This window comes from Ananas comosus, linkage group 4 (genome assembly GCF_001540865.1).
Source record: "Ananas comosus cultivar F153 linkage group 4, ASM154086v1, whole genome shotgun sequence".
In the NCBI taxonomy this organism is placed as follows: Eukaryota; Viridiplantae; Streptophyta; class Magnoliopsida; order Poales; family Bromeliaceae; genus Ananas; species Ananas comosus.
This window is the reverse complement of record NC_033624.1, coordinates 13,700,204-13,713,893: the sequence shown is the minus strand read 5'-3', so window position 1 is coordinate 13,713,893 and position 13,690 is coordinate 13,700,204. Positions and strand designations below refer to the sequence as shown.

The 13,690-nt window shown below is 40.0% G+C and overlaps 2 protein-coding genes across 2 annotated transcripts; one reads left to right on the top strand and one right to left on the bottom strand.

The window, feature by feature from the left end:
- LOC109708590 (laccase-3-like) lies at nucleotides 1,571-4,166 on the top strand. The gene is made up of 5 exons (XM_020230391.1): nucleotides 1,571-1,817; nucleotides 1,906-2,057; nucleotides 2,177-2,421; nucleotides 2,607-2,735; nucleotides 2,840-4,166. Exons 1-5 carry the CDS (start codon nucleotides 1,731-1,733, stop codon nucleotides 3,934-3,936), a joined length of 1,710 nt encoding a protein of 569 aa, XP_020085980.1. The 5' UTR covers nucleotides 1,571-1,730; the 3' UTR covers nucleotides 3,937-4,166.
- On the bottom strand, nucleotides 5,635-12,183 carry LOC109709128 (kelch-like protein 20). Its single transcript, XM_020231196.1, has 10 exons — nucleotides 11,475-12,183; nucleotides 10,789-10,970; nucleotides 9,916-10,662; nucleotides 9,746-9,802; nucleotides 9,025-9,373; nucleotides 8,730-8,929; nucleotides 7,489-7,565; nucleotides 6,653-6,754; nucleotides 6,376-6,562; nucleotides 5,635-5,956 (listed from the first exon to the last, which is right to left on the bottom strand). Exons 1-10 carry the CDS (start codon nucleotides 11,647-11,649, stop codon nucleotides 5,867-5,869), a joined length of 2,166 nt encoding a protein of 721 aa, XP_020086785.1. The 5' UTR covers nucleotides 11,650-12,183; the 3' UTR covers nucleotides 5,635-5,866.

Below are 13,690 nucleotides of genomic sequence, written 5' to 3'. Positions count from 1 at the left end.
ACTACGGCCATTGAAATTTGTTGATTTTGAGCCTATTCGATCACTAGGCAAATGATATCGAAAAATAATAAAATTTATTTTCTAGGTACTCCAAATACTCTAGATCAAGTTTAACGGAGCCGATCGACGATTTGAAAGTCGCAACATCGAAAACGAGCTGGAAGCACGGAAGGCTCCGTGCTTCCAATAGCATAGTAGCCTCACTCTATATATATATATATATATATATATAAAGTTTTCTCTATCATGATTATTTTATTCGGTAAAAAGCTTTCATAGTGGACAGAAGTATAAGTTACGAAAAAATTTGAAAATAGAAAATTATTAATTTACTCCTGATTAGACTTTTTGTCATAAATTAGATGAAGGTACATCTTATGCAGTGAAACTGTTATAATTAAAAAAAAAAATCTTTGGATCAACAATATTAATAGTGATGGGAGATATGAATTGGTGGTGCACGGATGTACAAATGCGCTGGGTAGAGACAACAATTTCTTCCACTGTAGAGAGGGAGAGGTACATAACCTTTTATCTAACGACTCTCACCAAACAAATATGGCAACAAGTTTTCATATCTAAAAGGACCCAACTGTGAGAAATATGGTACCAGTTGATCAAACGTAACAAGCTAAATACAACTTTTCACCAAAGAGCATGTTACATCCTAATTTGTAATTTAAGTATCTATCTTTTTAGAGAGAGATAACATGCCATCTGTTTTGTTCGTTTGTTGAAAGTTAATTCAATTATAAACGTGAAGTAATTGGACTTAAAATTTGAAATCTTGAACCGACTGTCTCTAAAACAAGTGGCAAAAGACTTGGTGATTGGTATTCGAGGTCCCAAGTTCGAATCCTAGTTGATTCACATTTTCAGCTAAGTTTATTTCTAAATGAAATAAACGAAGCAGGTAGCGTACTACCTATCTCTCAAAAAATAAAAATTGAAATCTTGAATATCAACTATTAAGCTCTTAGTCCACTGCGCTAGATACAGTCGGTGTCGGTATGTATATATTCATGTTATTGAGAGAACAAGGAGGGATTGAATCAATGAAGGATGTGGTTTTATGTAACATCCCAAATCTAGTTTGTTAGATTTGTCATAAAGGAGAAAGGTTTAATTTAAGTACACAGTTTAGAACAATACTCAACACTGTATATGACTGATAAGTGAGCTAAGAGCCAAAAATACAACTCACAGCAAGTTAATATGTGTTTACTTAACCCACTAAGTTTGTATGATAGGGATTTAAATCCACACGTAATATACAAGAGATTTAAAATGGACTCTAATATTATGCTACCATGTATCGATCTTATGAGTTAACTGATCTGGAAAATTAGATAATACATCATAAGTTAATTTCCCCGATTAAGGAAGTAAAGAACTTGTGATGTAAGTATTACTGAAGATGCTAATTATAGTTCTTTGCAACATCTCAATAAACCAGTGGGTACAACAACCTCTTCTCATAGGTTTTTTTTTTTAACTGAAAATTGACTAAGAAACTTTGGCCAAATACTAAAGACGCACTCATGCACACAAATTAAAACCTAATCTCCCAACCTCAAACAACCACATTGCCTTTTCCTTTGCCTCTCTCTTATAGAAGAATAGGTACTACACTAATTGATTCCCCCTCTATTAGTTGTTCTCTTCCTTTTCCATATGCACCACTGTTTCAAATTCTTCTAAACAACTCTTAACTGTTTTGGATCTCTACAATGCAATGCTTGCTCTTCTCTATCCTCCTATGGCTTTCCCTTGCATTCACTTGCGCGTCTGGAGAGATTCACTACCACGAATTTGTCGTATGTGATTCTACTTCTCGTTGCTCATGCACGTCGATCGTCGTCTGTATGGTCGTGTTCTTCGTAATGGTTTTGCGCTCGTGTGCAGATTCAAGCGACGCCGGTGAAGAGGCTGTGCGAGATGCACAACATCATCACGGTGAACGGCCTGTTTCCGGGGCCGACGTTGGAGGTTAGGAATGGAGATACACTTGTGATCAAAGCCATTAACCAAGCCCTATACAATGTCACATTGCACTGGTACTACTACTAATGCCTCTACATGTGCACACGCATGCAATAGAGACATGCATTTAGTGCAGTTCTTGCGTATAGGCCATGTTTCCCCTCTATAAAATGTTGTGTGTGTGAAAACATAGGCACGGAATAAGGCAGCTGCGGACGGCGTGGGCGGACGGGCCGGAGTTTGTGACGCAGTGCCCGATCCGGCCCGGAGAGAGCTACATATACAGGTTTACAATTGAGGGACAAGAGGGCACGCTGTGGTGGCACGCGCACAGCATGTGGCTCAGGGCCACTGTGTATGGAGCTCTCATCATCTACCCTGAAGAGGGCTCCATTTATCCCTTCACCATGCCTAAGAGGGAGTTCCCCATTTTACTTGGTACTACTCACCACTAACCCCTTATCTAGGCCATGTACATATACACACACCTAAATTTTATCTCAATGTAATTTAGTATGTAAATTATTCAGAATAGTGTTTAAATGTATGAATATGTTGTTCGACAAATTTCTCTTTGTTTATAATTGTGACAAGCTAATGAAAGTGGTAACACAAGTGAGCAGGCCAGTGGTGGAATAGGGACCCTAATGATGTTCTACGACAGGCGATGATCACCGGAGCAGCCCCAAATATCTCCGACGCCTTCACCATTAACGGCCAGCCCGGCGATCTCTATGACTGCTCCAGTCAGGGTGATCCCATCCATCCGCTGCGTATTTATCGGATACCATATATTCGAACTAAAACTCGACATGATAATTGTACCTGAATATGTGAATTTTCAATGCTGCAACAGAAACGACGGTGATCCCGGTGGTATACGGCGAGACCAACCTCTTCCGGTTCATCAACGCCGCGATGAACAACGAGCTCTTCATTGCGATCGCGGGCCACCTGATGACGGTGGTGGCCGCCGATGCGGCCTACACAAAGCCCTTCACCACCCCGGTCCTCATGCTCGGCCCGGGCCAGACCACCGACGTCCTTGTCACGACCACCCAGGCCCCGGGCCGCCGCTACTACATCGCCGCCCAGGCCTACGCCAGCGCCCAGGGCGTCCCCTTCGACAACACCACCACCACCGCGATCCTCCAATACGTCTCCGCCGCGTGTCCCACTGCAACGAGAACCTCCCCTTCGGTGTTCCCTCCGTTGTTCCCCGCCCTCCCCGCCTTCAACGACACCCAGACCGCCGCCGCCTTTTCTGCGGGGATCAGAAGCCCGTCCCCTGTGGACGTCCCCGACCCGGTGGACGAGCACCTCTTCTTCACCGTCGGCCTCGGCCTCTTCAACTGCCAGCCGAACCAGCTGTGCGGAGGGCCGAACGGGACCCGCTTCACTGCCAGCATGAACAACGTCTCCTTCGTGCTACCGCAGACCGTCTCCATCCTCCAAGCCAGCTACCTCGGGGCGGAGGGCGTGTTCACCGACGACTTCCCCCCGGGCCCGCCGATCCAATTCGACTACACGGCGAGCAACATAAGCCAGGACCTCCAGCAGCCAGTGCCGGGAACCAAGGTGTACAAGCTCAAGTACGGATCGGTGGTGCAAGTGGTGCTGCAGGGGACCAACATCGTCGCCGGGGAGGAGCACCCCATGCACGTGCACGGGTACCAGTTCTACGTGCTCGCGACCGGGTTCGGGAACTACAACCCCGCGACGGACCCGGCGGGGTTCAACATGGTCGACCCGCCGCAGCGGAACACGGTCGGGGTGCCGGTGAACGGGTGGGCGGTGATCCGGTTCGTCGCGGACAACCCCGGGGTGTGGCTCGTGCACTGCCACCTCGACGTGCACATCGTGTGGGGGCTCGCCATGGCGTTCTTGGTGGAGAACGGGGTCGGGGAGCTGCAGGCCGTGGAGCCTCCTCCCATCGACCTTCCCCTTTGCTGAAGGAGGTCGACGGCGGATTCGGATTCGGGTGCGTGTACAATCACAAATGGTGCCGTGCCATTTCTCATGATTCGTTAAGATTTGAAATTTGTCACGACAGAGGGAACCCCTGTTCGAGTTGTGAGGGCTAATTCTGTAGAGTTGTTGAAGCAGTGCTAACCACTTTGTCACCTAAATTCTTGCTAATAAATTATCTCAAAGAACGATGCTACAAATACATCTTAAAATGAGATATACATCTCACACTCACTATCTTAAAATGAGATATACGTCTCACACTCACTTTATTTTAAGGCAATTCTTATCACATCAATTTTTTTAAATTTTATAAAAATTAATTTGATTTTTATCAATCTTAGAATTGCGGGGGGTAAGATATACACCCTTTTCTAGGGTGTGCAAGGAAGGAGAGAGAGAGATATACACCCTTTTTAGGGTGTGCAAGGAGAGAGAGAGAGAGAGAGACTTAACGGGTGGATAAGGATGGGTAAGGATGTGGACAGAGATGTAGTTGAAATGGCTGTAACTATGCTGGTATGGCAGTGGCAACAACAAAAGCGGTGGTAATGGTGATAACAGAGAATAGTTTCCCAGCAAAATCTCTAATTAATTAAATTCCCCAAGAAAAACTGCTATGTTTTTGCACAGGACCTGGGCTCCAACCCACTACCAGCATATTTCCAAGTTATGTGCCGGCCGTGAAGGCCGGCGGCCGGTAAATGCTGAAATATCTGATGCGCGGAAAAAAGAAGGTGCGATTGTGAGGCTACTATACGTGTCACGTCTTCCTGACTCTGCCCGTTTTATTGCCAATTGAGAATGGACTCGGGAGAACTATAGAGCGGGCAAGTAGCCGGCCTCACTCAGCGGACATAGCGTATGTAGTAACTGCTGCAGTTGTACAGTTATGCACGGTTCATTCATCCGTCCGTTAATAGATTGGTTTTTTTTTTTTTTTTCACGATTTTAAAGGATTAGTTTGATTTAAGTTACAAGCTTAGATGGAGGGACGGATGAAAGGACGGTGCATGGACGCACAGGATACATCAGATGAAATCGTTAATCTCTTCCTTTATTTCCCGCCGTCCAGGCATTCACAGAGTGTAGCCTTTGTAGGCTAGGGGCTGAGTTGCAATATTTCGGTTGGTAAAAATGTCCCAAAGTATAGCTCTGGTGAATAATAAAATTTTACCGACCGTACAAATATCAAATGCACTTATTGATGTGATAAAAATGACCTTAGGATAAAGCGAGTGTAAAATATACGCCCCACTTTAAAATGAACGCGTAGCATTACTCTTTGAGATAGAAAAATGCTTTTTATACATCCTAAAAAGGATGTACATCTTACACCGGCAATTTTAGAATTGATAAAAATCAAATTGAATTTTAACAAAACTTTTAAAAAATAATGTGACACAAATAATCTTAAGATGAAATGAGTGTAAGATATACAATTCATTTTAAGATTTACCTGTAGCATTGCTCATAACCATTTCAACTACATCTCTGTCCACATCCTTAACCATCCTTACCCACCCGTTGCGCTCTCTCTCTCTCTCTCTCTCTCTCTCGGAGATCAAAAGGGCTATTCATTAAAATCCCGTAATTTTTTTACAATTTAAAACTCCCTAATATCAGGTAAAGGTTAAATTTGAGATTACCCAAATACTAAAATTAGATGTTTGAAAAGTGATGCTGAACCCCAAGTAGAGTTAGTAATTTGGACCTTCTTTCATCCACGAACAGATGTCATGATTCACATGTTTGGAAAAATCATGATTCAGAATATGCACAACTGGAAGCTGTAAAACGATGCCGAGGCATCCTCACAAAAATGCTTCTCAGTTTAAGAAAAAGGAAAAAGAGAAAAAAAAAAAGGGACTCTAAGCTAGTATACTGTTGTATCGAGGGGATCGAATCACCATACTTACAGAACAACGGCACAGAAGAAGCTCCTCTTCTCAAATGATCTGAAGTCCTGCATGAACCAACCGGTCCTCCCACTGTAGCACTCCACCTGCAGTTCACAGGTATTGGCTTCATCAGATTCACAACAACACTTAAAAAAAACAGAAAAAAAAGGAAAGAAGAAAACAAAGGAAAGAAGAAGAACAAGATAAAGTCGTCAGAATAATTTGTCTCTTCCACTGAATCATCTAGAATAATTTGTTCGTTTCAATCAACCACCTGCCTGCTACATTTATTGGTGTTTCTTCACGGAAAGAGTTACATGATAATTACGTGCCAATGTTATTACAGAAAACCGATGGAAATGAAGGATATGTGGTTGATTGAAATGGACAGCACGGTCCACTAGGTTCCCTCTTTACTTTCTTCCGAAAATTCAGGTGATTATCTGTGCAAGTGCGATAGATCGAGTATACCCTACAGAACTTCATTCCCGAAAAAGAACAAAAAAGGGTTGAGGTTTCATACAGACTCCAAAACAGTGCCGCCTTGAAGCCCACCAAGAGCAAACAAAACATTATCCAGCACTACCGCAGAAAAATATGCTCTATCAATGTTCATTGGCCTGCCCATCATCCAGGAACTAAGTCGAGGATCAAAGGTTTCAACAGTAGAAACCGCCGTTCTTCCATCGCCAATTCCTCCTATTGCATATCTGGGAATATAATTGATCATATCTAATTCAGAAAACGAAAAAAAATAGTGAATCAAAGCATGGTATCTCTTAGTACGAGAGGAAACTCACATAGTCCCGTTAAGGACGGCCAATGAAGGACAACCCCTTCTCAAGTTCATATTGGGGAGCCTCGTCCAGTATCCTTCCCTCGGATCATATCGTTCAGCTGACCTACGAAAATATTTAAATATATCCAGAAGTATACATTACTAGTCTAAGTATGTATAGAGATGACAAGCATCTATGTTAGTCAAAGACTACGTAAACTAAATATAGGAGCATTAATGCACAAAATGCAATTGCTAATTTATTAGGAACAAGAAATTTTATTTCTATTTCTTCTAGCAACCTAGAATGTGTGTTGAATATTGACCCTACATGAGATGAAAATAGTGAATATTTTACAAATGATCAGTTTCAGTCTTTAATTATTTCGGAAGTAAAATTTGGAAAATGATAAACGAAAAGAGAAGTAACACAAGTTATGCATCACATTTACTTCTTGAAATGATGCAAAGAAATTGCAGCTTGACTTCTAGAAACAAAAAAAATCTATTTGCTCGACATCTTTCATTAACTGCAAAAGTAAGCAGAAAACACGAAATTGTAAAATCATTGGACAGAGTATAATATTAGAATACGAAAAATTTGTTTAAGTACAGCTAGAAATTAATTTACTATATCAAAACTAAAAAAGTGAAGATATCTAACAAGCAATCACCATTCCAGTACACCTGTATCATAGCAAATTTTGCAACTAAATAAATCTAGTGACTGAAGCAGTTTAGTAATGAGCGCATATGCGACCCCGGAAAAAGAAAGTGTTAAAAAACATGCTAAATTAAAAAATAATCCACACATATGCTGACTAAGAAACTAGCACAGAAAACATGTAAATATCTTACTGCAGGTAACAGGATCCATCATATCCACCAACAGCGTAAATCACCCCACCAGATTCTACTGCACCAGGAGCAAACCGCTGAGGAAAAAAAAAATTTCAGGATGACAGTGACATAACTATCAAATAATTACTAAAATAGGCATCAAATAGACAAAATAAAGGCTGATCATTGACATATCATAGGGGAAAATTGAATGAAAACCCCCTCAATTATAGTCCAATTTTTATAGACCCTTCAACATTTTTTTTTTAACCGACGGAACTTTTAGTTAATTTTAGTTAGAGTCTGTTTGTCTCAATTGAATAGGGTTTGTTAAAAATAACAGCTTCCGATAGCTATCAACCATTGAAAATAAACAAAATCTAGAGTCCCTTAGCGCTTGTTTATTTCACCGAAAGTGGAAAGGGGTAGAATAATCTCATAGTCAGTTTTGTTTACTTCAAAAAAATCACTGTTAAAGTAAACAAAACTTTCAATTTAACTGATGAAAATAAGTTAAACTAAAAATATTAGAAGTCGATGGCAGGTCTATGAATAAAAAAAAAATGGAGGGGTGTATTTCAAAATGGCCTATAGTTGAGGGAGTTTCTCTACATTTTTGTGTAATTGAAACCCTGAGTTTGTTAGTTAAATTTTAACGGCCATGAGCTAATATTTTTGTTTTATTGCAAACATACTGCTGCTCTCTTGCATCGTCATAATTTCCCTCTGCACTCATTCAAAAAAACCTTGCCAAGCATTGCTTAGCGCTTTACTTTTCACCAGGACAGTTTAATGCATTTCTTACATCTAGCTACCTTCCTAACAAAAGCTAACTTAAATTCCTTTCCTCCCCACATTTTGTGGCACAGGGCACTACCATTTCTAATCATGTCGGCAAAGTCTTCTCATCATAGGCAAACTCATTTCCCCTATCACGAGAAAGAGATCACGAATCCACAATCCAGTTTGGGCCATTTCTGAAGATTAGAAGTAGCTTCCAAAATTGTTGCTATGGTGAGGGTTAGTGCCAGCAACTTTGCATTGAAATCTGATGTCACAATAATTGTGGATAACAAAGTTGACTAACATCCTCAAACAACAAAAGAAGATTTGGCAGGAGCGCAATAGTTGTCCGCATAGAATAATTAATTGAACCTCAGCCAATGCTCTTTTCATTTTAAAATGTTATAAGTGCATATTTACCAAGAATGAATAAATTTAGAGGAAATAAATTTACAATTACAAGGAATAAGATGTACCCTATGAAGCAAAGGTGTACTGTAAATCCATCGACTGAGAGCTGGATCAAGCATCTCAACTTCTGAGAACGTCTCCGGTCCATTTCCTCCCCCAATAGCAAATATTTTATTATTGAGAGTTGCTCCAGCAAGACCTTCCTTCGGACGATTCAAACGAGGGCACATTGTCCAATCATCGTTCCTTTTGTTGTAACATTCAACTTCATTAAAAAAGGAAAAAGATAATTTAGGTTAGTATCGTATTCAAGAGAATATGAAATGACATATGCAGTAGTGACTAGTAAATTAACAGTACCTGTTGAAAAACATGATTCTGTGTCTCGACCGCCAAAAACAAAGATATTATTGCTCAATGCAACTGCTGATGCATATGAGCGTGTGACACTCATCGGCCTGAGAGATACTAGACTGTCCGTCGCTGGTGAAAGACAATCCAAGGTCGATAACCAGGTGGTGCCATTGTAGCCACCCATTAGGTAAATAGCTTGCTCTGCTTCAGCCAGTGGTGTGGCCGCGCTGCTAAGGGAAATAGATGGATAAAGCTTTGATTCCAACACATGAACTTGGCGTTCCAACCGTTGAATCTTCTTTTCTGACTCAATGACTATGCCCCTTAATGATTGCACTTCCTGATCTGACTGCATCTACAAAATAATGCAAGCGACGATGAACCATTTGCTCCACAGGACTCGCAATATAAAGAACACGAGCATATGCAATGGAATGTGGAGTAAAAGGGCAGATGAACGCATCCACAGTAATAATATTATTTCTTCTATACAATCCCACAACTACAATAAAAGGACCAACAATGTTACCAATCAAGACCATGTAGAGAATATTAGAAATATATAAATAAAACTGAAATATGAATTTGCCAATTTAGTTTGGAAAGTGATAGCAAAATGGCAAATACCATCATCAAGAAAATAAAACCCTAAGTAACCAACGCGCTGAAAAAATTAAATTATCACACCCAAAGTCTATAGAAGGAAAAATAGGTTTAATAATTACACCTGCTTATTCTCTACCGCTGCAGCCTTTTTTCTCAATTCTTCAATAATTTGCAACAACTACACAAGTTAGGCTTCAAGTTAAAAAGGGTCATTGATTTACTGCATATTAACACATTAAAAGAGAAATAAATGAAGGAACAAAAACAAAAACAAAATAAATGACACCATACCTTTGCATCACCCTCAAATTGGGCAGATGTGCTTGCATTTTCCTCTGGCATAGCTGAATTCATCATTTCTGCTGGAACTATAACTTTCTCTTGCACTTGTGTGGAACTGCTCGCGACATAGTTATCCTTAGACAACGAAATTAAGCATTTTCGTTGTAAAGATATATTCTTTAGTTTATGAAGAATATTCGGCATATTGATCTCATAGCTAGATTGTTCTTCTGACAATATCTTGCTCTCTATGCCTTCATAAAGCATAATATCACCAGGATTATTTACCGGCAAAGTATCATCATTTGCAGAATCAACAACTAAGGGATCCTCCAGCAGCATGGTCTCCTCACTATTTTCCCATTCTGAAATTTTCTCTTCAGTTTCCTTCTTACCAAGAGCACTGCTTGAGGTTTCTGCATCCCAATCACCCCAGTTATCTGACAAAGGATTATTATCCTCCGTCAAAACAGAAAATGCGTTGAAACCCTTTGAGTCACCCAACCGACTGTCCACACGTTTCCAAGGATTGCTCGCCTGGCGTTTGACGGCCGTTAAGGGAGCAGTTGCCGTTGGTGGAACTTGCTTGATATTAGGAGGGACAGACGTAGGTCTAAACAATGCAAGCAGACCTTGTGTTTGCGCATGATCTAGCTCAAAACAAAGGTAATTAGGTTTATAATAGTTGTCTGCAATCACTTTGTCATATTGGGCCTTGAGAAGTGGTTCGCACTGTGACCTGGTGCGGATACGAACCTTACAAAAGAAATGGCCAATAATATATCATTAGAAAGAAGTAAAGGAGTAAAATACGATAAAATAAAACTAAATATCAATGGAAGATGCGAAGCATCATTGCTATGAATGCCCCATTAAAAATACCTGTGCGGGATATTTTGTTTTCTCTGCACCATCCTTAGTCCATGCATAAGGGTCAATGCACATCTGGCCATGGCAAGCAGCCTCAAACACGCCATGCAATTTTTTGTCGGAATAGTTAAACAGGAATAACGGCAGACCAGGTTCAATATTCTTCACATAAGGTGAGTGGTTGGAAGGCAAGCCTATCAAAAAGAAATTTCAGTAATAACACAGTACGTACCAAAAACTACCAAAAGACACCTATGAAAGCATCCATAATTCGTTATGGCCTATAGATATAGATATAGATATTTAATAGCTAATCAACATGGCATACTTATGATAGACAAAACACTAAGAAGCGAAACACAAGACTGATGAAGCACCAATACCACAGAACAAGACTCCCTGGACCATACAAATGCACGTCAAGCCCATGCGAATGGTTTGGTAAAGATATGCCAATTTCTGAAATAGATTTATTATAAAGCTATTACATTTTTCTTGGGTTGATCGGAAGAAGAAGTTTATTTACATAAGATCGAAACCCTAATTTCAATCGATAATCAGTTTGGTCTTTACTCCCACCTTCAGAAGAACAGAAAAATAGATATCAAACAATATCGCTAGAATCTGGTGAGTAAATTGATACTCCGACTCAGATAAAAGATGAGTTGATGGCAATTATGAAAGGGTTGTCGACGAACCAAATAGCTGCTTAGAAAGGCATTCACTCATCGTGTGTATTGAGCAACCAAAGATGACTCCTCCGAGGTCGGTCTTACGCAAATTTCTTGCAGAGACAGAGGAGTTCCCAGGCATCGGAGTTTTATATGGATCAGTCGAAACTGTGATAGTCTCCGTCCTTCTCCCAGCCCCCATCCTATTTTTGAGAAACTAAAGAAAAGAAAACGAGAGAAAACGAACACCCAAGCAAACGAACATGAATTTAATAATGAAACAATTCCAAGAATCGATAATTTTTCACTGGAATTGCAAGGTTTTATCACAATATATACAGCATTGCTGAAACCCTAAAATCCCTCTTCAACCAAGAACAAGAATTTTGCCAACAAAAAGAGAACCGCTGAGTGTTCGAAAACCCTTCACACTAATATACATAGATTTTCAACAATATTGATGAAAAAGTAAAGAAGAAGACAATAAAGGTGGCATATAGAGCGTTACAATCATTCATTTTTCAATCATAAACGTACCAAGAAACGAGAAGATTCAAAAGTAATATCTACTGAAACAGCTCAAAGCTACGAATAACCTCATTAATTACCATAAATACAAAGGAAATGAGATCATCCATTCCATTCCACTCCACTCTATTCGAACTCATCGATCTCGAAAAAAGAAAAAAAGAAAAGAAAAGAAAAGAAATGAAAGAAAAAAAAAAAACACCGATCATAAGATTTCACGACTCACACAGAGAAAACGAAGAGAGATTCGATCACCTCACCACCGATCGTCGAAGAAACGGGTCGCTGTAACAATGTCGTCGACGAAAACGATCGTCGTGGGGAAGATGCGAAAGGGTTTCGCTCTCGATCGAGGCGAGAACGGAGACGAGAGAGAGAGAGAGAGAGCGATGTGACAGAGAGAGAGAGAGAGAGAGAGAGAGAGAGAGAGTGGAGGGGAATGGCTAACGAGGAGGGAAAAGAAAAGCTCCGTTTAAATAAATAAATAAATAAATAAATAAATAACCTTTTCACCTTTTTATACGAAAACAGGCGTGTACAGGACGAAGCGGTTCTGCTGCTACGTTTGCTGCTAGCCTACTACAAAACGGAAAATCGGATCGCGTTACCGCCCTCCCACCCGGTAAAATTACCTCTTACACCGGGTGCATCGTACTCATCATGAACCGCACAGCACAAGTTTAACCATACACCTACATTACGCTACTCAAGGAAAAATTAGAAATTATTATAGAATATTTTGAGAATAAAAAGATAAAATTATTTGGATGATTGGATTGGAAGTGTTGCATGGTGGGGAGAATAGGTCGGGGTTGATTTACAGCCTTTATTCTAGCTTTAATTTGATTTTAAATCTTTTTTCTGTAATAAAATTTTTAATCTATAATATTTATTTTGTTACTAATTTCGTAATTATTATTTAGTACTTACGCTATAGGTTTTATCAAGAGTTAACAATATTTTTAATAGAGTTTCAACTAAATTTTAGGGCACTTTTTATTTTAGTACTATGTGGTTTAAAATGTATTAAGTTAGTGTCGTGTGGTTTTGCTTTTATCCTTTCGTCAGCTTCTTCATTAATATTTTATTAAATTATAAAAAAAAATTTTAGATACCCTAACTAAGCTTATCGAATATTCAATTTAGTACCATTTAGTTTTAACTCTGTCATTGATTTAGTGAAAAAAAATTAATAGAATCGATAATAAAAAGATAAAAATAAAAACACGGAATATTAAATTGATACACTTTAAACCATAGGGTACTAAAATGAGAAAGTGTGAAATCATAGGGATAGTATTTGAAGTTTTTTCTAAAAGGGATAATTGCCTATATACCCCTCATGCGTTCGGAAATATCCGATCTATCCCTACTTTTTTTTTCTTTCTAAAATGCCCCTCATATGTTCACCGTTATTCCAAAATACCCCCGCAGTTATCCCCTGTTAGTTTAACTCGGGTTAAACATGAGTTAAATGTATACTAGAGTTAAAACCTATATAAAATACCTATTTTACCCCTAACTTATTATGCCAATTCCTTAAGTTATCCTCTTTCTCTCCCAAAGTCCCAACTTGATCGCCGGCTCCTCCGCCTCCATGTCGCCGGCTCCCGCTGCCGGCGGGGCGGAAGCGGCGGCGCCTCCTGAGCACGGAGAGCGGGTTCTTCGCCCTCGCCAAGACCTTCGCCGCAGGCATCATCCTCGCCACGGGCTTC